The following is a 23,016-nucleotide window of genomic DNA, read 5'->3' on the forward strand; positions in this document are numbered from 1 at the left end:
GCGAAAACGGTACTATAAAACACCATCCGCGCCGCTAGTGAAAGCGCTCATAAAATATCTGCCGGAGTGCTAAGCCTAAACATCTCGGGCGGAGCCAGCGGGCTGTCTCGAGTGTTTCGCAAGTCGTCAGCATCTTTTTCTGACCGAGGTAGGAGATACCGCGGGCGCGAAATCGTCAATGTGGCCGTGAAAATACAGCGCGCGCAAAGCCGAGGCGTGCGAATCGCGTGCAAAAACGCACCATGCGGTTCACGCTTGACTGTTGCGGCGTGTAGCGAGCTTGGACACCGGGAGTGAGGAGACAAGCGCGAAGCTAGGCGAAGCGTTACGCGCGCCAGAAAGGACTGCTTTGTGACGTGGGTGTTTAAAAAAAGCAGAAAAAATCACGGATTTGTTCACGCGAAAGTAAGAAAAGAAATAAACGAAAACTTTTTCAGCGCTCAATTTTTTGGTCTGTGTTGGTTCATACGAATTTCGGATGATACGAATATTTTTCGCGGTCCCGCGACATTCGTATCATCGAGATTCTACTGTATTACAGTAGGCTCCCAATTATAGTCAAACCCGGTTATATCGAACTTGCAAAAAAAACACCTATCAGTTCAATATAAGGGATAATTCGATATAAGCATGCTAAGGAATTGGACATCATAAAAGCACATACCATTTATAAAAACACTTTATTCATGAAATTTCTGCACTTTTGCACAAAATAGTCCTGTATCTTCTTCTGCTTGATGTGGTGGGGGTGGTTGTTGTGTGGAATCAGGCGGGGTTAGCCTGGCTGGATATGCTGGCAATTGCTCCACCCAAGCTCCTCCTATTTAGCCAATGGTAGTGTCCTTTCACTCCGAGTTCGCCAGTTCTGTCTCCTGAAGGAAGCTTAGGAGAAGGCGCGACACGTCTCTGCGCAGCATCCAATGTCCCCTCGGAAAGACGATGTGGTCCAGAGTGCTGTGTGGGGCTGCCAGCTTTCGAATCGCTGAGAGCATTGCAGTCCGCTCGACATCATGCTCTGGGCAACACATTACATAGTGGTGTACATCCCCTGTCACTGCACATGGTGAACACTGAGGCGATCGCACGAGGCCCACCTTGAATAGCCATGCTGTATTCATCGCTGAGCCCGTTCGGATGCGGTACAGCAATGTTGCCTCCAATCTTGTAAGCCCCTTTGTGACGCAAGGCTGGTGATGGGGATTTCCCAAGGACTTGAAATGTTCGGCCACTGTTCACCTGAAGTCGTTCCAGTGATTGGGGGAAACTTTAACTGTCGGTGCAAATTGCAGCGCACTCCGTGCCATCTGATCAGCGGTCTCATTGCCCTTGACGCCAACATGGGATGGAATCCATTGAAACCACACATTAAAACCCTTGCTGCTGAGTTCTTGCACAAGCCGTAAGGAACGCTGACAGTCTTTTTTTGTGGGGATGTGCAAAAGTTGTAGTGCTGCTTTTGAGTCAGTCAGAATTACAACTTCCTACAGCTTATATGACTTAAGTCTTCTCAAAGCAGCCGCGATGGCAATGCACTCGGATTCGGTGGAGGACACCACATGATCCAGGCGTGCTGCCCAGGAAACCTGGGCATCAGGATTGACGTACGCCGCTGCACTAACCCCTCTGTACAGATCAACTGAGCCTTACAGCCTCTCATGCACACAATGCTCTTAACACTCTGAGGATATTATGCCATCAGCGGCCGGGGAAACTTCCCATCTCAATGCCGCCATGGTGCTACGAGAGCCTTCAGTGTCAGCTACATGTTCCTCACATAAGAGTCAAGCGAAACACGCCAGTGGAAGCAGCCAGATTTTTGGTTCTTGAACATTTGGAGAGCACTTATCCCACTCACCTTCTTCTGCTTGAAAAACCTCGCTGCGTGAGACAGTATGCACTTTTTCACACTGTTGAAAGAGTCGGAGCAGCTGAGGCCTCAACCTTTCACATTCACGAATAAGCGCCGAACTTGTGCGAGCGCACCAATCACCTCAGAGGTTGTGAGAAAAGGATTGCCGTTGCTTTCCTGTTTCACCTGCTTTCGCTTGCGCTCGGTGCGATGTCGGAAATGTGGTCTTGCAAACTCTCCCAAGGTCGCAACACCATTATCGACACACGCAAACTCGCCACCGTTGATCCAGCAGCGGCGGCCGCAAATTTCCACAGCTCGCTCCACATTTCGGCAACACCGGCAGTGGCTTTGTTGCACTCATCATGATTTTCGAAGTCATCACTGGCACATACAAGCAGCATATTTGAAGCAATTTTGGGTGGCTTCTTCAGTATTTGCCCATAACCTATTTCAAGAAGGTTAATCCAAGCTCCCTGCCAATTGTGTTGAGGGTGCTTTTCGGAATCTCGTGCGCCGCGGGGATGTCCACCCTCTCACCACATTTGACTTGATTTATGGTTGCCAGCTTCATGGCGAAAGGCAAATTTGGCTGCTTCATGCTAGGCACCACTGCTACATTTCAGTAGAAAGCCCACAAAGCGTGAAAGACACAAATGCAATGAACAAAAAGCATGGCGGGCGGGCCAGGATCGTTTTTTGCATGGCGCGTGTCTACGGCTCGTCCTACATGGCGCGGCTGGCATGGTGGTGCAGTCAGTCACAGCAGAAAGAGCGAGGGGAAAGCGGGAAAAAGCCACACACAGTCCGTGAACATCGAGGCTAAGCCCTTTTAGGGGTGTGCTAAAAAACCTCATAATCATTTTTTACGCATTATTTGTACAGGGACTTAGCCGGAACTCGACTAGCCCGTCATAAAGCCCGGGTGTAAAACCCGGGGACGTATCGCTGGGGTTCTATTGTGTATAGAGTGGCAAATGTCTGAATATTCTGCAAGAAAGTTTCTCCCGATCAGCAAACTGGTTTGGATTCTCAGCCAGCTAGCAGCATGTCGTCTCCTGGCTGTCCAATCCTGCATTTTGCCATTGCTGCTTTAGAACAGTGGTTCTGAAACAGGGGTCATAAAAACATGTCAAATGGCTGCGAGAACACTAATTTTGCTGTGACCCTCTCCCCCTTTAGCCACAAATCAGCATTTTTTCCTGTCAAATCTTGTTGGGAATGCAAACTTTTTTTTATTGAACAGTTTTTCTATTACAGTTGAACCTCGATATAACGAAATTCGCGATATAACGAATTTTTTCAAGTTTTCTATCAAAATTTTGCTAAATCCATGTATTTTTATCTTGATTTTACGAAGTAATTTCGTGCGGCGCTTTCGATTTAACGAAGTCATGGCAAGAAAGGCAGAATGAAATTCCGGTTAAGGCACATTTTATTTTGCCTCTCAGAGCCTACATTGAAAACATTCAGTACTCAGATTAACTCTTAAAAGGCTAAAATGAAAGAAAAGCGGTGAATTATGCGGTAGACAACAATTAAATGGGATGAAAGAAGCTGCTCAATAACCGTTAGCGGTGATGGACGGTTTAATAGTGCGGCCACCATTTTGACATTTCCATCGTTGCCTACGCCAGCGCCCTCTATGGTTAGGCTGCCGAAGCCTACTTCAAGTGTATTTTTCTACGCGTCCTTGCTCACGGTGCTGCTGCTCTAGGTTGTGCTCGCTGATAACCACATTATATTTTGTTCGTACATCATTAGATGAGTCTTATAAGCAGCATGAGCACTCCAAAAGAACGAAAAGTGTTCAGAACAAGAGCCTGAGGAAGTGTCGGTGAAACCGAAGGCCACCGAAGTGATGGGTGCCATCGACGTTCTGCGGAGGCATGCAGGCGCACGCGAATGTTTAAGAGCAAGCCTTGTTAACGCTGTCAGCATACGAGCGTCACGTAAAGCCCACCCTGGTCAAGAAACACCAAGCGCTGCTTACGGACTTGTTCACTACGGCTTGAACATCGAGTGCTGGTGGCAATAAATTGCTCTCCGAACGTAATCAAAACGTGTTCATTAGACAGCTGCGATGTGGGGAAATCGGTTTCTTTAGGGCTCAGCGGGCATAAAAGTAATTGCTTAATCAAATTTGGCCAGAAGATATTTAATGTAAGCTTTCCGCTTTTGCGGGAGCACATAAGCGCTGCTCCACAAAGTGAAGCGGTCCGTGTGTACTCCGCTCAATTCTCAATGATGGCTTTATCTCTAGTGTCGTGGTTGCATCACGCGCCCAGAGCCTTTGTGCATGAAAAAAGTCTTTCGAAAGCTTCTTCCGCTGTTGGCCCGCCGCACCCCTCAACGCCGCGCCTAAGCCTACCACTCAACAGACGAAAAGAGGCGTAACTTCGAACCAGCACCTCGCCAGGGTGAAGTTCACGAAGCGTGGACGCGGGTTCAATTGACTAACAGCGGCGTTTAGTAGTGACCGAAATGTAAAAAAGAATAAGTGGAAACCTAGTGTTCTATCATATTTAATGAGGCGTTGTGGAAAAAGCATCGGTTTTACGACGACACGAACTAGTGTCGGGTATCCAAATTCCATTGCCTAAGTGTTGAAGCTCTTAACTCACACAATTTTCGCGGCCAGTTTTAGTACAAATTTCGCTTTAAGTGGAGAGGTAACTACATAGCAGTTGTTTCTGAGCGATGCGTTAAAACCCCAATAACTGGTTAAATTAACTATAAAATCGAAACCTCGATTTTACGAAATTTTCGGCCGCAAGTACGACTTCGTTATATCGAGGTTTAAGGGGGGACGAGGGTCTTAAAACTAACGTTTTTATTTATGGGTAGAAACTTATGAAAATTTGCAAACGGATGTGCTTTTCTCTGTAGATTTCAAATATGCAAGTATATTTGAGCTGGTGCTGTTAGTTCAAAAGTTATCATACAAGGTCCAAACCGCAATTAGGTAATTTCTTATGCAGCTTTAATAAACTTTCGCATTGCATTTTGTCGCTTTTAATTACATGAATGAATAGCCAGAGAGTTCCCATACCCGATGACATTCTTCGTTTTTCTCTAAAGTCACGGCATCCTAAAAAAATATGTCAAGTACAGAAGATGGCAGTATTCGATATTTTGGCTCATCAAAATAACTGCAAGTCATTATTTATGCGTAGCCTAAACAGAAAAACTAAGAATGTCATCGGCTGCCTCAGGCTGTACTGAAAAAAATGGTACCAAGATTGACCTTATGAAGCAAAAAGAAGTTTCCAAAAAGGTGCGTAAGGCTGAGGGAAGTGACCAAAAATATGAAACTGAGAAAACTGCATTTGAAGTTTGGCCATGTGCTATGAGATGAACCGTCAGTAGTGTAGCTTCAAAATTTCCCAGTAACAAAGACATGTTCTTCCCATTTTCAAATCTGTCTTTGGATTCCAAAAATGTCACCTAGAACTGGAGATACAAAAGGCCAAGTAACAGACCACATCAGGAATTTAGCAAAATTTATCGACTTCAAATCGGTTGGCATTTTGCTAGCGTTGTGAAATCTGGTGGTGTCTTGCTGGCGTCGTGAAAACTGTAACAGTCCTTCGTAAAGTGCCATCATCTATTACAGTGCACTGTGGTACCAAGAATATTGGGTACGGCAAAAGTGTGAGGGTGAAACTTGCTTTAGGTGCCCCCCTTTTTTTGTTCTTTGGTGAGGCTATTTCATTCGCGGCTTTTATGCTGGAAGTTTGAGAGGATACAGGGGTGGGAGACTGCGCAGTGCGTTTTCTGCAAATGCATCATGTTGTTGGCCCTCAAAAGAGCCTTTTGGGGAAAATAAATGTAGCCGAAAGGCAAACTTTCTTGGCCTATGGGGATAAACCCATAGACGCCTTCTTCCTTCAAGCCGTGCATGGTGCGGCTATCTCCATCGGACATCAAGGTTGTGTACCGCAGCCCATGGAGAGCGAGCGCTTGAACATTATCAGGGCTGCCTCTACCTCCATGCGTCCTGCACCACAGTCAATGTTTCGCTAGCACTCGTGGTCTGCCAGCCAATCTTCGTAGCCCTCATCTGAAGCTTTGGGTTCGATGGCACAACCTAAGCAAAAGTTAGAGAGGAGTACATGATCAATCACCAAGCCGGTGTACAATTCAATGATGCAGCCCACTCCAATGTGTGACGACCGTCCCCTTGTCGTCCACGTGCCATCAAACATCACATCTATGTTGTTTGGCTGCTGACCAAGGTCCAAGTACAAGTCCTTGACGGCACGCACACTATCAGCTTCAGAGGCTGCTGCAGTGTCCTCGCAAACCTGAACCACTTTCCTCAAGTGCGCTTGGAATGTGGTGCAGGCCTCTGTGGGACAAGTTCATACCAGCACAAAAATCTGACAGAGCAGTCACCCCCTTCCCGATGCTTTGAATACTTTTCAAAGCCCTCATTTTCACTTCAAAAGGAGTGATATTGCCAGATCCTTCGGTCCTTGGTGAGGAAAAACGTTCCGCACGGTGTTCACAAACCGAGCACGTCACCTCGAGCTTCACGGCGAGGCCGTACTGCCGGTCAGCCTTCCTCAAATCCGGTGCCGCCAGCCCGCACTTGCCGCACCTGACGTGCGCAAAAAGGTCCTTCAGCATTGCAAAATCCACTAAGACAAAATCTGTGCCGGATTCTTCCTCTGAGTGCGCCAAATTCACTTCAAGGAGGTCGAATTTCTGCTGCGTTGCTGACTTGGTCTCCATTCTGCGCTTGGCCTCGTCCGCGTGTTCCGTACGCGCGGCGATCTCCTCCGCCTTGTAATACCTCGTGTCAAGCCGGCAAGACGTGCTTGGACTAGGTATCGATTCTGGAGGTGGTTGGTCAGGCGATGGGGCAGGCGAGGCAATACGAGGCGGCGAATGATTCTCATCTGGCGGAGTCGAGCGGCCCGAAGTCGCACCACGCGACTTTGGGATAGGCGGACGACGCTTTCGCTTCCCGTGCGCATGATGGGTCGTCTTCTTCAAACGTACGTCTCCTGGCATCAGGCACGAAAGTACGCTATGGAAGAATTAGAAGAAACTGTAAAAAAAACTGCTCTAAGCGAGCGCTGCGCCAGAAGAGCGGACTCCGTCAGACGCGCGTAGCAGACGCCATGATGGCAACCGCCATGACAGCAGTCGCGCCGACCAATGGGAGGGGTCGTATGGCGAACTCAAACCGCGCGCGCCCGCTCTAGCCAATCGGCGGCCGAGAAGGTGCCTTCGGAAAACTGGCAAGGGCGGTCGTTCTACTCAAGCGACGCCATTTTGAGATATCGCAAAATGCGCACAAAGAAACAAGCTTCAAAACAAGACCAAGATGGCGGTGATCGGTCGGCTGCTTCGCCCGCGGGGCACGTGGGAATTTGAAGCAACTTTTGCCCAATTCGGGGCATTTCGTGGCCCCCGAGGCGTTTCGAAACATGATTTTAGAGTATTTCCCGATGGAATTTCGCGCTGATATTTCGAAGGCAGGTGCTTGAAGGTACAATAATTCGAAAAATTGGATTTTCTCAAAATCGATATTTTGGCCATTTTTGACCATTCTAAGACCCGCGTCCCCCCTTAACTGTATTTCCTGAATCGGACCACTGCAGATCACCACCAGGAGGGGGTCCCTCAGGGCAGCAATACAATACAGTAAAAGCTCGGTAATTTGAATTGTAAGGGGGCGTTCACTTAGTTCGAATTAATGAAAGTAATGAACAACAACAGCATACTGCAATTGGGATGCAGTTGGATATGTCAGAAATTTAATTCTGGATATGTCAGTCTTCCTTTTGTCTCTGAAAGCGACAGCGAGCACATTTTTCTCGAATGAGGGAATGTAGTGCAAGGCCTCCTCTCCACTTTCTTTGAAACCGAAGAAGAGGCAGGCAGAATTCGATCCAGTCATGACTTCTGAGCTGCACCAGTGTTTCCTCCTCCCCTTCCATGTTGTCACTGGCAGCTACAGCTTCTTCGCTTCTGACTTGAGAAATTACCGTATTTTCGTGCGTATAACCCGCCCCTGCATATAACCCGCACCCCCACTTTAGCCCGCTGGAAAAAAAAAAAAAAATCCTTGCGTTTTTGCCTGCACATTTCACACAGGAAAGGCTGCACTAAAGGTACTGCTCAAGCAACACATCGCATACTATGCAGACAGAAAAAGTGTATATTTAGCATGCAGAAAACACTGACTGCAAGGCGAAAGTCACAATTTACTCAGTGCCACTGCTCTCACTAGAGCTATCACTTGAGCTGCAGACTCCTAACTGTTGTACACAGGGTCATCTTCATGGCACAACGTGCATTGCTATGAAGCTGCACTAAGGGAAAAACCCTGCGTATTATCCGCACCCTACTTTGCCACTGAAATTTCCACACTTTTGGCACGGGTTATACGCGTGAAAATACGGCATGTCCTCTTCTCTCACCATACCACACACGACTGCTGTTGCGTCCACACTGACATACCCTGCAAAAAATATATCTTCCAAAACCAACGCCATGGGGGTTTCGATTGGTTTTACCCAATTTTATTCACTCCCCCTGCTCTGGAGGTGCTGCAGTCTCATGTAGGCAGTGGTTGCATTTCTGTGGCCATTTGTCAGTCACTAAGCCACTGGCGCAGTGGCCCGTAGTTCAGATTATCCGTGGTGGAACCTACTCGCGTTCGAATGGATGGGCGTTTTTGCACATGGACTTGTATGGGGACTTGACCGGACCAAATCATATTGTTCAAATTACGTATAAATTTGTTGTTGAAGTTTGAATTAACACGCTTTCACTGTATATGCGTTAAATCTGCTCCCTCCGGATTTAGATAGGGAGCATTTGGGGCGAAAAGCTCTTGGATAAACCAGTGATAATTTATAGGGGCTATAATTTATATTAGCTTAGAGGTGCCTCCAGGTAACTTGCTGAATTTTGCTCAGTGCTTTATCAGGTGGAAGATATTGCCTCTCTAGGCGGTAGTGCATAAATACCTCGTGGTACGTTTCCATGCGTTCTGTGGCCAATCTGAGTGAATGTAAGGAATGTGCAGGCACCCAAGCCACATGGATCTGGTGGGGTGTGTTCTTCATTTTTTAGAGAGTGACTTTGCCCATTGGTGGGGTTTGTAGTTGCAGAGTTTGGATCGCTAGGTATGTACTTGGCAGGCGTGGAGGTTATTGCAAGAGTAATGGCCATTTCTTTGGCTTCAGAATCGCTGGCTTTGATGGAAGCTGCCGTCAGAGGGGAGCCATTATGGCTGGTTACCCCGATTGCGAAGGCATTTTGGTCTGGGTGCTTAGCAGCGTCCATATGGCCTGTACCGCACAGCTGTTTGTAATGCCTCTGCTCTAGCTTTGCTTCTACCTATGTTGTGCTAGAAGTGCATATTTTTCGGGAGAGGCTTGATGTACAGCCATGAGCAAAAGTTTACAGACCAGGAAAATGGCAATTCTGGGTTATTTCTCGTTCGGTAGCAGCCCGAAAAACCACCGTGTGCATGCGAGATGTCCTATAGTTACTGAAGTAATCAAAAATACCACACATAGTAGCCCGGGCTGCCGTGTGGGAGAGAAATAACCCAAAATTGTTGCATTTGTGGTCCTTAAACTTTTGCTCTTGGGTGTACATACATCAGTGTTTATACACGTTTTCTGCACAGCTCGCATTGTTATTTCGGCCTTTCTGTACAGTGGACTAGCCACACAACATCTTCACACATGCAAATGATGCACATAAAAAAGGCGCGAGATGGTTACTTTTCCATTACTTCTTATCGTTCCCATCCTTATTGTAGAATACTGCATCACTTCTGCTAGCTTACAAAGGGTTTAGATTACATCCAGGGTTGAGTTATTTCTCTAAAGTCTAGCCATGGTTCATAACTGAGCAAAATGGTCAATTTACGTTTACATTTATCTACCTGCTCACATTTTCACTTTCTTTTTCTTTCAGGAATCAGTTTCGAATGGAAGAGCAGGCCACAAAGAAACGAAAGAGTACAAAGGATGCGTGATATCCAGCGGAACCAAGTCATGAGATGTGCTCTCACGTGTCCTGGCTGATTTGTAAATACATCCTTCATTCCAACATTAAAAAGCTGTCAGAATTGTTCCTGGGGTTATGAACGGTGTAACCGCATCGAGGAACATTGTTCCGCTGAAAAGAATGTGTATCCGCATCTAACTAGCCTGCTAAGTGCTTTTTTATGCCTGCATCAACCCTGTGCATAAGAAATGTGGCTGGCAGTTTTATTCAAATCTACGGCCACCATGAACGCTGTCATTAAACAATAGGAGTGTTAGGAAAGTATCAGAAATCTTGCAAATGAAGCAGTCATTTCTGGCAACCCTAATTCAACTGATCGAGCTGGCGTAGTTCGTTAGTTGAAATTTGTCGTTCCATAACCCTGTGTATGTTCTTATGTACGGTGTGTGAAAAAGCAAATTGCTAGCAATAAGCACTTTCAACTTCCTGATTATACTAATGTGTTTTTCAAGAAGCATTTAATACTGTGCTCTTTTGCACCATTGCGCAGAAATTTTGCAGAGCTAGTATATTGTTATCACTGTTTGCATCCATAGTGTAAGCTGACCTAGGGTATCTACATACAGTGCTTGCATTGTTTGCAATGAAAAGACAGGGTTGGATGTAGTCTGTCAAAATATTGCGGGCCAAGCCGGGAATGCGCAAGTTGTGAAAAATTCAATGAACAAGCTTATATCCCGAGCGAGGCTGAAAATATTTAGGCAGGAAAGCTAGAGAAAACACCTTTCTTTCTTACTGCCTTAAAATATTTTTGTGACATTTAACAGTAAAGCTGATTCTTTAAATTCTTTGTGGTCGAGAAGGCTTAGGATTGGCCCACAAAATTTTGACAAAGAGTGTATGTTTTGCAATTTTTTCTGGACACTTTACCTATGACAAATTAGTACCTCTTCAATGCAGTAGAGAATCAATTATTGTTTGTGTAGATGTTAACTTGTTATGAGATTACAGAAAATCGCAGTGAACTCTTAATACTTCCAAAATATCAAGGTTATTGCACATCTGGATTCTGGATTTGTACCCACCTATTTCAAATAGACATAGAAGCGCAGCAAATCGGTCAGCTCATAAATTATCAGCACTGAAACTTTTAATTCTTCACATTGAATACACGGAAGCTGATAGCCAACCTACCTTGTTTGTTGTGTTCATTTTATTTACGCTGATAACCTTGAACCAGGTTCGGCCGAAAAGAAAAGGACGAGGTGTAACCAAACTCGAAACAACTTTATCTTCACCTGCGGCTATCAAACTTGGTACTATACACAGATCTCTTCTTCTGCTCATCACTCTTCCCTGGCGTGCGCGGTGGTGTTCTTCCGCTGACGGCGTGCTTCCAGCTTGCGCTGCAACGCTTTGCTCAGCCTGGCCTGGCGGAGCTCGTACACTTTCTTCAGCACCTTCATCTGTTCGTGGTGCTGGTAGCGCAACTCTGCCACTTTACCTGTCAAGTGGACGACGAAATAAGGCAGTGGAGTGTAAATGAACGAGCATCCTTGCGTTGACTTGATTGCGTTAACAGTATGAAATGCAAGGAAGTATGAAGCTCATGGCTAATCCTACCGAATATCTTTTCCGTGGGTGGAAGAGGTGCAAGGTCAGACGTCGGAACTGGCGTTGGCAGCCTTGTTCGCCCTCCACTTTCTGGTGTCATCAGGGAGCTCTGCTGAAGTGAAATGCAGCAAGAAGTTTGCTTGGTCAAACATTTCAGGCACGTTCTAACCTATCCTACACTGTGGTGACAGGAGTACAGCTGGGCCTTGGTGCCTTAAAGTCAAGCAGTGGCTTGTTACCTGTGCTGTAGCTCTAGGTCATGCACCATAGTGAAAAACGAAAGAAGCTCATAAAGCCATACCTTGCCAGAAGGTACAAATACTACTTACATCTGTATACAAATACAACATGTGAACCTGAAGTCGGGAGAACCCAAGTTAATGCTTTACAGAGGCCAAATAATGATGTGCCTCAAGTGCGCTGGGAAGGTGCTATTACCACATTTTGTTACTGCAACTAATTGAGCTTGGGCGAACTTGTGCAGTTTCATAGAAGAGAAGCCACGGTCACGCGAGGAGTAATGGGAAGTTTTTCAAACTGTCAAATGTTACACAACACTGAACATGAGTGTATGTTTCGTATAAGCGATAATGTACTTATACGAAATGTGCAAAAAGCACTTAGCAATGTGCTTTAATATTTTCCATTGTATGCCTTAGGTGACAGTGCTTGCATTTGGCTATCAGTATAATGACAGGCTTGCAGCTTATAGGTGCTGCTGTACATTCTGGGCAAAATTTTGTCACATTGAATCGCTTTCAATGACTGCATCTTCAGCTTCGATATCATTGTAAGTTGTTGAACCCTACACTAAAAGAAACATGGACCCCCTTTTCGTCTCTGCACTCTCAATTAAAAATGATGTAACTTAAGACATAATACCCACAACACTAGCAACTGAATGTCATTTGAACCAAATGTCATTTGACTCAAATGCAAAGTTGTGCTGCCACACTAGGTTTTGAAATGCCATTCGACTCAATGACATTCGAGCCATATGAGCAACCAGAGAGACATTTGGGGATCTCAAATGCCATTTCTAGCACTCTCGTGCACAGCGTTCCAAGGCAGCATAAACAGATACATTACTGGCATACTTAAAACAAACAAAATATTCCTAATTGTGTGACTTTGTTTACTTCTCATTCACTCAAATTGTAATATCAAGACTTAATAATTCAATAATCTCAGCACCAGAGCGAGCAAGCGACAAACCAGTGTGGCCAGACAGCACAAAAAAACCTTGATTGTGATTCAGAATTGAGCAAAAACAGTGTCAAAGCTTATGTTATTTGTAATGTGATATCATTTTACTGTTAAAGACTGCTGCTAAATTTGACTTTGCTGCTTTGCACCAGTGCAGCAGGGGTATAAATCGCATTAATAGCTTGGGTTTAAGCTTGGGTTTCATCCGTGCTGGGCGTTGCTCAAAACTCGGTGCAGCGAAGCGGAGAGGAGGAAGGTCCTAGGCCAGGAAGTGTGAGTGGAAGTGGTGAAGTGGCAAGGAGCCAATGAGCAGTTGTTGGGAGTGCCCGCTCCAAGCAAAAAATGCTTCCCATGTCCAAAATTGAACCTGGATCCCTCGCGTTATGAAACCGGCATCTATCTACCTAACCGCGCTATCATCGCAGTCAGGGTGCTCAGCATTTCCTTCAGGTTTGTGGCGCAGGCGGTGGCTTTGGACTTTGGCTGAGTTGAAGTGGACTTGGGCTTCGGACTTTGGCAGTTTGGGTTTTGGGCTTTAGGTGGGTGAATTGTGGACTCAGTTTTCATGGAGAAAGCTTTGCTTTTTAAACATTGTCCTCTTTAAAAAAGGGGCTTTGTTTTTAACAGCAGAACTGTTCAAGCTTGAGTTCCATTTGTGCCTGGCGTCGCTCAAAACTCGGTGCAGCGAAGCGGAGAGGAGGAAAGTGCTAGTCCAGGAAGTGTTAGTGAAAGTGGCGAGGAGGCAAGGAGCTTAAAAGCAGGTGTGGGGGATGTGCGATACAGAGCAGATGTTCAGTTGGGGAGGCGTGCATTGGGCATTGGCTGCGCCTAGTGACGACATAAGTTCTTGCGTGCACGTGTGCTCCTAATTGAGAGAGGCAGCGTGCATTTGGCGGCATCAGTGTCTCATCTACTGATAAGATGGGCAGACCTAAGAAAAGCCAAGTTAAAGCCAGTGAAGACCACCAGCTCTTCAGTTTTCTCAGTCTTCGCTCAGTTGCGAAGGTGGGCGAATTTTTTTTGGTCTTCTTTGGCACCAGTTCCTTGTCATATTAAGAAAAAAAATCTATAAGTACAGGCTAATGTTACATACCCTGCTCAGGGCTCTTTCGGCATAGAATAACTGGGCTGTTCCATCGTCTCGGAAGGTGTCTGTATTCTCGTCCATGCTGTTGTCAGCTGAAAAAAGAAAAAAAAAAATTGTTTCAACTAATTACAATCCGAAAGAACTACAGCGTGGTAGGTTTGTCACCTCTCTCTGTCCTTCTACCTGTTTCCCTGATTTTTCTTATGTTGAAACATCTTTTTGAAAATTTGATACTTTTCTGCATTCCGCTTCGACTACCTATGACACATAACTGTAGGGGGCAAGTGTCGTATAGTGCGGCCGCATTTCAGTTAGTAAACGTCCTGGCTCTCGCAGGTTGCTCATGCAACCATCACAGAAGAGCTGATTTAGAGAAGGTAAAGAATAAAACTAGAAAAAGCTACTAGATGTTAAATGTACCATCTATCTAAAAATATAGGACGAAGAAAAAAAAGTCGATAGCATTTCTCCAAGCAAAAACTATAAAAACCATAAATAGAACAATGAAAGTTGTTTGCAGAAACAACGATATTGCACTTACTGCTGTCAAGTTGAACTTCCTTTCCTGTGGCATTTTTAATCGATTCCTTAATGAGCCTGATTCGTTCCTTCCGTAGTAGCACAGACTTTTCTCTGCAACGCTCCTCCAGAATGTCGAGGTCGTGGTATATAATGTTGTTGATAACCTGCGGAGGGAAGGAGGAAAATAATTTTAGCCTTTTGGTAAGCTGTCTGGATTTGGTGGAAACAAAATTGCGCTAAAAGGATAGGACGACCACAAGAACAACCACCACACAGCGCAGACTAACAGACTGAGTTGATTTCCACGCTCGTATATACTACTAGTATCAAGTAGACACGTAAGAACAAGAGAAGTTTAAAATACAAAGCTAAATTTAGTTTTGTATTTTCTGTTTACACATGGAAGCAAGAGAAGTTTAAAATACACAACTAAATTTAGTTTTGTATTTTCTGTTGTCCTCGTGGAAATAAGAGAAGTTTTACTCTTTCATGCCCAAAACTTTATTATTTTGATTGAGTGTGTGAGAAGTTTTTATGATCTAAAAAGACTTTCAACATCACAAATATGAAGTCAGAAAAAGTTTGGTTCATTATTACGGACACTAGGAAACACGGGGCACTGGGAAATACTGGGCACTGGCTGCCAATATATCACTTGAAAAAGAGAGCTACCTTGATCACCATGATTTATGGTTCAAGTGTAGACTATAACATAAAGTTTGGATTGCTATCATTTGTAATAACAACGAAATTGCACAATTTCGGCTACCTGTCACTAGCCCATTGAGCCACCTGGGCTCAATGCAAGTTTACACGCGTAGACAATATTTTTTTTAGCTCACAGAAGTGCATGCTGCCCTCTCTTCTTTAATTTTTGAAGGTGCGGGATCTTTTGTCTGTCGATGGGTGGTGTTAAATGTCGAAAAAAAAACCGCAAAGTGCGAGAGGAAAAATATATTGTTTGAGTTGCTGCTCCTGAGCAACACTGGGCATCAAAGGGTTAAAATACAAAACTAAATTTATTTTTGTATTTTAAACTTCTCTTGTTTCCACATGTCTACTTGATAGTAGTATATAAGAGCACGGAAATCAACTCAGTCTGTTAGTCTGCGCTGTGTGGTGTGCCTTCTTCTGGCCGTCCTGTCCTTTCAGCATAATTTTATTTCCATCATGTCAGACCAACTAGCCCATCAGATTGCTTTGATGATCTTACCTGCCACTAAAATGGATAAAAAATGCTGGGTTTTCAATTAATCGAAATCGGCTCGTTCACCAGCCGGAAGCAATTACAAAAGATATTTCATGGAGACTTGTTTTTGGAAGGTGCGTTACTAGTGCTTACCATTTCAAGCCACTGCTTCAAGGCCCCAGCTCTTCTGTACGCGCTGTTATAGCAGTTGGCGGCGTGTTCCCGTCTCTCTGGCGATTTCATGTCGGTAAAAATATACGTGACGGCCTGCAGTGTAAAAAAAGAAAGCTGAACAGTTGCATACATCTAAGAATTTGGGACCACAAGGTTTTTATTTCTTGGCCTATGCCATTTTCTGGGCGCTATCGAGCTCTTCAGCAGCAAGTGTACGGAAAGGAAAAGAATCTAGAAACAATTCTACCTAGCTTAACTTAGGGCTACATATTTCTTTTTGTGAATAAGACCCAGAACATTTTCATTTATTAGCTTGTCTATAATTAAAAATACTTATAATATACACGTCCTGATCAAGTGCCCGCCATTTCAGTCTCGGTTATTTGTTGGTCCTCCAATAACAATGCTCAGTATATAAACAGCCGGAAGAAACACACCTTGGAGACCGTTGCTGTTTCACTGGGAGTACAGTAAGGGAAGTCGATGTTCTGCAGATACCGCTGGGCACCTTGTAGGTTTTGCAGGGCAGCACTGAGATTGTTGCGGGTTTCAGCGACACAGTAGTATTGCAGTTTTGAATCGCTGCGAGGGAGAGAGAAAACATTTAACATACTCTTTGACAATTCCCCAGAAAGCGCTAAATGCGATAACATCTACAGGTACAGCAGACGCCTTACAATTGTTGCAAAAAGTGTTGAGTGTTATGTGATACCTATGTTATGCAGTGAACAGCATCAGCTCCGTCAGTGAGCAACCATATGCATTTCCATATCCATTTGGTATAATAGTTGGTGTACAATGAAAGGCAAAACCTCGTTTGTAGCTAATAGATGTACAATCCGTAATGTAAATTGCACGATGTTATGAAACATGAAAGGCTATTTTCATATAGATGCTACATGCTAAATTATTTAAATGCTTCTTCAGAAAACACTTTAGTGACCACTCTGCATCCACAGGACAAATTTGATACTGGCCATGGTGGTTGCTTCCCCGCTTGAGGTGAAAAGCGAAAATGCGCATGTGTTGAGATTTCGGCACTTGTTAAAAATCGTCAGGTGGTCCAGGTTATTCCGGGGCCCTCCACTGCGGTGCACCTCTTAGTCCAGGGGTAGCTCTGGCACATTAAACCACCAAAAATTTTTAAGAGCAAATTTTATGAATGTGAAGGCACAACGTCATCATCACCAGCCTGCCTACGCCCACTGCTGCAGGGCAAAGGCCTCTCCCATGGATCTCCAATTATCCCGGTCCTGCTAACTGCGACCAATTTATCCCCGCAAACTTCTTCATCTCTTCTGCCCACCTAACTTTCTGCCGTGCCCTGCCACACTTGCCTTCTCTGGGGATCGACTCTGTTACCCTTAATGACCAACGGTTATCTTGCCTTCGCATTACAGGCCCTGCCCACACCCATTTCTTCTTTCTTTCTACTAATACGTCCTTAACACGTGTTTGTTCCCTGACCCACTCCACTCTCTTCTTGTCCCTTAATGTATGGTGTATGGTTCTACTAAAAAAATTTATCTGGCTGTGACATCATACAATGATAAATGCAGGATAGTTGCATTGTAAACGTAATGTTACAGTGCACATTGACATTACATTTTTAAAAGCCAAATATGCTTCATCATTTGAATAGTTTGGAATAGTTGGTCACTCAGTCGCATTTCAGCGAAGCAGGCTCATGGTAGTTAACCCTTTAACTGCCACTACTGAGATAACTTGTGAAACCACCCACGCGCACCCCCTGCGCTACTCCCGAGTATACTCGTGTTGCTTTTTAAACTCGCTCCCTGCCACTCCCGAGACAACTCGTGCGAAAAAAAATTGCATTCATGTCCCGCCATCTACGGAGAGGTCACCTGAACACAATAGAACTTGTAAACTAAATTTTAGACAACAAATGGAGCTCACGCTTTTACACCCGCAAACCAACTTCCACTGAACCAACATGCAAAAAAAAAAAAAAAATACCCGGGGCAGGGGGTGAGGAGCAGTCAGAAAAAAACCCGGCAGTGAAAGGGTTAAGAAAGTAGAAAAAAAAAACGCCTGTATAGACGGTTTGCTATGCCATTCAGAAAAGTGGTATGCAATTTTCGCGGTGGCTCGTTCCATGGTGCGACAACATGCCTTTGGGGCACGGCCTCGAGGTCCTTCCACTTCTTGAGTGCCCGGGAGAACTGCGAGCACGCCTGTCGCACCATGAGCAGCGCCTGCGACCACTTGAAGTGCGTGTGGTCCACCTGCTGCTTGCAGATGTGCAGCTTCTCCAGGTCCAGGGCCAGCTGGCACTCCAGCTCGCTTCCCGCCGTCTTCGAGATAATGGCGTCTGCGTGAAGCGGAGGGAAGGGAGGCTAGGGTGAGCTGGACGGCTTGGAAGTGAGCACGTATCAGCTGCACCATTTTCCGACGGGAAAAGACGTATCGTAAACTTTTGACCATAAAATAAAACTATCACTAGAGATTTTGGAAAGTATTGACCATTGAAAAAGCAGGTAATTAATGCGCTGTAACAGTGTGCATCATTTTGAGGGAAAAAGAAGGCGACGAAGGGGCGCTGCACTATAAATCCGATCAGAGAAGGACGCTTCGGTGCTGAGCAATGTGCCCTTATTCTGACTGCCTATTTATCTGCTCTTTTTAAATTATTATTATTACTCAACTGGTCCTTGTGCTTCAGTCTGAATGATTCGGGACCCGTAATTTTTTACTGGATCCATCATGATCGACTCGACATGTTGAAGCCAATTTGGGGACCTGCAAATTATGGGCCAGACAGAAGTTGTGATATATTCCGTGGATAGGCATCCGCGCTCCCTATTGTGGCAAGAAATGTTATCTTTTGTTTCAGTTGTATGCGCTTTGAGGCAGTTTAGCAATAAAATTGGCTGCATATCCCCTTCGCTGCAAATGACATTGAAAGACAATAGCGTTATGGCCGCCCTGCCTCCTCTCCTACCCCTCACATTCTTCCCCCTTCTCCCTCCCATTCACCACCCATTTCTCCTACCCCTGAGCCAATTGTAGCTCCCGCCATCCTCTTTCCCACTTCCATCTGAACCCCTCCCTCACTTCCCCCCTCCGCTACTCCTCCTCTCCCACATCGCTCTTCGTCTATCCCTTCATTATTATTTCCTTCTCTTTAGCCCTTCCCCCGGCCATTGTCACCTTCTCTCTCCCCCAATCTTCTCCCTTCCGATCCTCCACCTCCTCCACCCCCTCATAACTTGCCCCTTTTTTGCTCGTCGACTCCTGTCCTCTCCATCCAGTTCCCACCGTTTTCTGTTCTCCGTGCCTTCATCCCCAGTCCTCGATTGTCTCTTTACCCCACCTGCCTGTATATCGAGGTGTAAACCATGGTCGCTCGAAGACCTTCCCTTCATCAAGTGGCCGTGTATGAACAGACACAACGTACAGACAAACCAACTTTTAGATGCGACGCTGAGAGGAGCATCTCTTGCCGGCGGCCCTGTCCTTCCTGCGTCGTCGTCGTCCGCGTCCGCACAGCTGCGTCTCTCCTCCGCTCTCCTCTCTAACACTCTCGCCCAACATCTGCGGGCGCGTGGCGCAGCGCACTCACACTCCGCCGGTGGGCGGCGCAAGCGCGCTGTGCGCATGTGCAGCGTCCTCTCCCTCCGCGGTCTCCTCTCCATCGGGCGCGCTGCGCATTAAGCGGAGTGCCGCGCTCCGGCCGGTCTCTCATTCGACGGTCGTTCGCGCTATGCTTGCTCTCTCTCTTTCTCTCTCGCATTACCCGACGATTGCTCACGCAATTCGAGTAATCGACCCAACGGAAACGCACAATGGAACCCCCTTCAGCGTCGCATCACACCAGGGTTCCCGCGAGGGGAGGTGGGCGTAAATCACGGCAACAAATCGTTTCACGAACTGTGCTGTTGGCATAAATTGGTGCCGTGACTCGACAAAAGCAAGATATCTCATCCGAGCATTGAGGCTGTCAGGCAAATAAGAAAATGACCAGGTCACTTGGTACCTAACAGGTTGTCTCTATCTTCGTAGAGCTGCGCAAGCTCTTCGCAGTCGTTCGAGAGTTGTTGCACTTCTTTTTGGATGACTTCGATCTGCCTTTCCGTTGCTTTGAGCTCATTTTTGCACACTTCCTGAAAAAGTGAAACATAGTGGTGTAAGTTTCCAATGACACTTTGATGACCCCATATGACACCCCATATTGACCCCATATGACACTTTGATGCGAGCTTTATGGCTCGTTATTTTTGAAGAGAAGACCAGTGCTCTGTCAATGTGCCTTACCCCTTTCATACCGGCCAGCTGATGCTGTACATTTTGTGCAGAAAATAATGGCTCCCCGGGCCGTTTCACTGATAGCAACATTATTAATATCGAGCATGATAGGAAAACGAATCACTCTTTGGTATATTTGCTAATCGTAACTAACCAAGAATAAGAAAATAAAAGAAAGAAAACAGACGGGATCGTCTATGAATTCTGCAAACACGCAGTATATGCATTCACGGGTAAGGTTTGAGAAAAACCTTGTAATGCATGTGTCATGCTAACAGCAGATCTTATGATGTGGTCGAACGCACGCCAGAAAGCCAAGATAGGTAGGCCTTGAAAACCAGGATTAAGTGAAAGAGCACTTTTCCTTTAAAAAAAATTAAGGCCATTCAAGGGCCTACAGGTCTGTCTGCTTGCTCATGGATGGTAATGTCGAGTGCGCCCCGAGTACTGTGCTCTGGGGCCCGCACTGTTCCAAAACAGAGGTAGCACACAGCTAAAACGGAGGTGAAACGCAACTATGATGTGCACTAGAGATGGCCGAAAAAACTGCACGTGTGATGAGACAGAGTGCTGGGAAAGTAATTTAGAGAAGATAATCAATACATTATTGGTCAAAACCATAAATCACACATTTTTAGATACATCGGAGCCTTGAAAGTGTCCCTTTTTTATATTTTTAATTGAATGATTTCTCTAATGTGAGTCTTATGCAAACACTAGTATACCTCTAATTTTGCCCAATAAAAAAACAGTTTTTGGCAATGGTATGGTGTATGGGCTTAGACCTGTGTAAGGTTTAAACCTCCAGGGGGAGGTGGCGTTTCGGAGAATCCACGGGGGCGCAGCCTTGATCCCGGCGATAAAGACCCCGTGGAGAACGCGTTTCCCCAGAAACATGCCCCTGCCACTGAAGCGACCCTGGACCATCTCCTGGGGCAGATGCGAAAAGCAAAAACGCCAGTGTGTGCGAGATTTCGGCGCACGTTAAAGATCCCCAGGTGTTAAGAATTAATCCGGAGCCCTCCACTACGGCGCGCCTCGTCGCCTGCGCTGCGTCGGCGCGTTAAACCCTACAATCAATCACCTCCTGGGGACATGTACGGTTCTCCAGACAGCACGAGTTCGCCACATGATGGCTCTCGGGTATCACCCAGGACGAGCACCTGACCTTCGCCGCTGGACGCACGGTCCACAGTACCCGCCCCTCCTGGACTTCATTGTGGAGACGGGACTACTTGACTACATTTAGTTTATGCCGAAGGGAGTCCTTGTGCAATAAAAAAACAATAGCCAAAGTTAAATATAACCCCCCACTAAAGTGTGCCTTGGTGTGAAAGGCAGACATACCACAACCTGCAGCGCGATTTCAAGTTCATTTGTCGAGCACCGATTAATGTGAAGAAAAAAAAATTGTGCGAAATTTCAATAATAGATCTCAATTAGGAAATAAGTTATCAACAAAAAATATTTTAAATGAATGTAGCGCCCAGATTAAGGTGACCAGAAGAGCTGAACTCCACCATATTTGCAGCGAGTTTCGTACTGGCCCTTCCTCAATTGCCTTGTCGATTTTGCTTGTGTCTCAACGAACCCGCTGAACCACTGGCGTCTTATGGTGAGTCCCGCAACCCGACTTCCCTGCACAGCTGGTTGACAAAGTTTCGTTTTGTGCGTCTAAGCGCCTTGAACTTTCTTGTTTTCTTCCCCTTCATGTAACGTTTCATAACGCGGTTTTGCCAGGAAGAAAACTAGTGTCGCGTCGGCGATGGCCCCAAAGGGCAATGCAGTTAGATGTGCCGATGCGCCAACAAGCAGACACACCAATACTACAAAAAAGTAAGCGACAAAAAGTAAAAACACATCCACAAAAGAAAAATCCACTGCCATCGGGCATCGCCTGGCGAGATTTTCATGATTTTAATCAGCTCATACGGTGCTGAAAGTACGCTTAAGACATTGCTACATTTTTGTGCCGTACACGATTTTTAATACCAAGCAAAAAACTTCCAAGCGAGTCATTTTTATGTTGCGCACGAGACTGGTCCTTTCTTTTTCGGTTTAGTAGACTCTAGGTGGTTGTCACCATCTCGGATGAAGGTTAAGCTTATCATTGATAAAGTGTAAAAACGCAATTAGAGAATTAGTTTTGTACGTGATACGGTAGGTAAATGATCACCAATAAACTGCAAATCAAGACATTTTGCTGTTGCACACAAAACTTGTACTTTCAGTTTCGGTTTCGTAGACTCTAGGTAGGTTTACATTTTTTTATGTATCTTTTGAACAATAACTGCTTCGGAATAAATTCTTTTCAGCACAAATTATGTTGAATAAATTCCACATCTAACAAAGAAAAAAAATCTGTTTTTTAATGGCTATTTTGACTGGCCTCCCACCTTTAAATAGGCACGCGCAGCACATGAAAGTAATCTTCACGTTGTGGGCCAATTAGCGGGAAAAAAATTCCCCCGCATTTCCCCGAGGGGGAGAATGTGAAAGTGCGAATGCACGGTTGTCGGCCCGCTTGCGGCGCTTGCGCTCGGCCCCCGCAGCCCACCGCCTCGCCGCCTTCTCTTCCATCTCTTCCATCGGGTTTGTAGTATCACGTGTACACCACGCAGTTATCAAGCCGCTATTGGCGGTGAGCGCGACCACGGGCGGCGCTGCGGAGCGCGCCTCCGTGACGTCGGCTTAGGGATTCTCGCATTTGTCGTCTGCTTCACTCGGGCTCGCTCTCTATGCTGTTTCTTTGCGCGCGGTTGAGATTTTGTGCTTGGCCGCAGCAGATCTCGCGAATACGCAACTTTTTTTTCGTAACAAAAGACTTAAAATAGCGTAAACTAGCTCAAGGCGTGATTTTAAGTATAGTTTTTGATACCGCTCCGGAAATAAACATTGCCGGCGTCGCCTACGCATTGCTGCGAAGCTGGTCCTGTGCGGAGCGCGAAGAGTCGGAGCTAGGCGTCAGCCTCTGTGTTCAGCAGTCTTTCGAACAAAGGTAACAGCCGCAGGCTGACCACCGACAACAGCGAAAATGGAAGACCAAAACAAATTCCAGGCCTTCGGGGCTGTCGGCTTTGGCAGAAGGCATTACGATTCCAGCTAATCGCATGTAAGGTAAAACGGATT

At 45.8% G+C, this 23,016-nt stretch overlaps 2 protein-coding genes across 5 annotated transcripts in view; one reads left to right on the top strand and one right to left on the bottom strand.

Moving 5' to 3' along the window:
- The window catches only part of LOC144178319 (centrosomal AT-AC splicing factor-like), a 38,683-nt gene extending 27,506 nt beyond the window's left edge, over positions 1-11,177 (top strand). The window contains exons 9-10 of one of the 3 annotated variants that reach the window (XR_013323996.1): positions 9,797-9,909; positions 11,159-11,177. Coding sequence is in view for 1 of the 3 variants with exons in the window: in XM_077706072.1 (XP_077562198.1) it covers positions 9,797-9,857 (61 nt within the window). In the remaining 2 variants the exon portion in view is untranslated. Of the gene's footprint in view, positions 1-9,796; positions 9,941-11,069; positions 11,089-11,158 lie in introns of those variants that run through there. The other 2 variants (XR_013323995.1, XM_077706072.1) reach the window with 2 other exon arrangements.
- Positions 11,101-23,016, bottom strand: part of Synr (BH3-only protein sayonara) — a 47,427-nt gene continuing 35,511 nt past the window's right edge. The window contains exons 6-13 of one of the 2 annotated variants that reach the window (XM_077706070.1): positions 19,619-19,745; positions 17,755-17,953; positions 16,059-16,203; positions 15,601-15,714; positions 14,278-14,422; positions 13,743-13,828; positions 11,453-11,552; positions 11,101-11,333 (exon numbers count right to left, since the gene is read on the bottom strand). In XM_077706070.1, coding sequence (XP_077562196.1) covers positions 11,176-11,333; positions 11,453-11,552; positions 13,743-13,828; positions 14,278-14,422; positions 15,601-15,714; positions 16,059-16,203; positions 17,755-17,953; positions 19,619-19,745 — 1,074 coding nt within the window. In that variant the 3' untranslated portion in view covers positions 11,101-11,175. Of the gene's footprint in view, positions 11,334-11,452; positions 11,556-13,742; positions 13,829-14,277; positions 14,423-15,600; positions 15,715-16,058; positions 16,204-17,754; positions 17,954-19,618; positions 19,746-23,016 lie in introns of both variants that reach the window. The other variant, XM_077706069.1, reaches the window with a different exon arrangement.

This window comes from Haemaphysalis longicornis, unplaced genomic scaffold, assembly GCF_048455015.1.
Source record: "Haemaphysalis longicornis isolate Haplotype H1 unplaced genomic scaffold, Haemaphysalis longicornis Haplotype H1 scaffold_4, whole genome shotgun sequence".
Classification (NCBI taxonomy): domain Eukaryota; kingdom Metazoa; phylum Arthropoda; class Arachnida; order Ixodida; family Ixodidae; genus Haemaphysalis; species Haemaphysalis longicornis.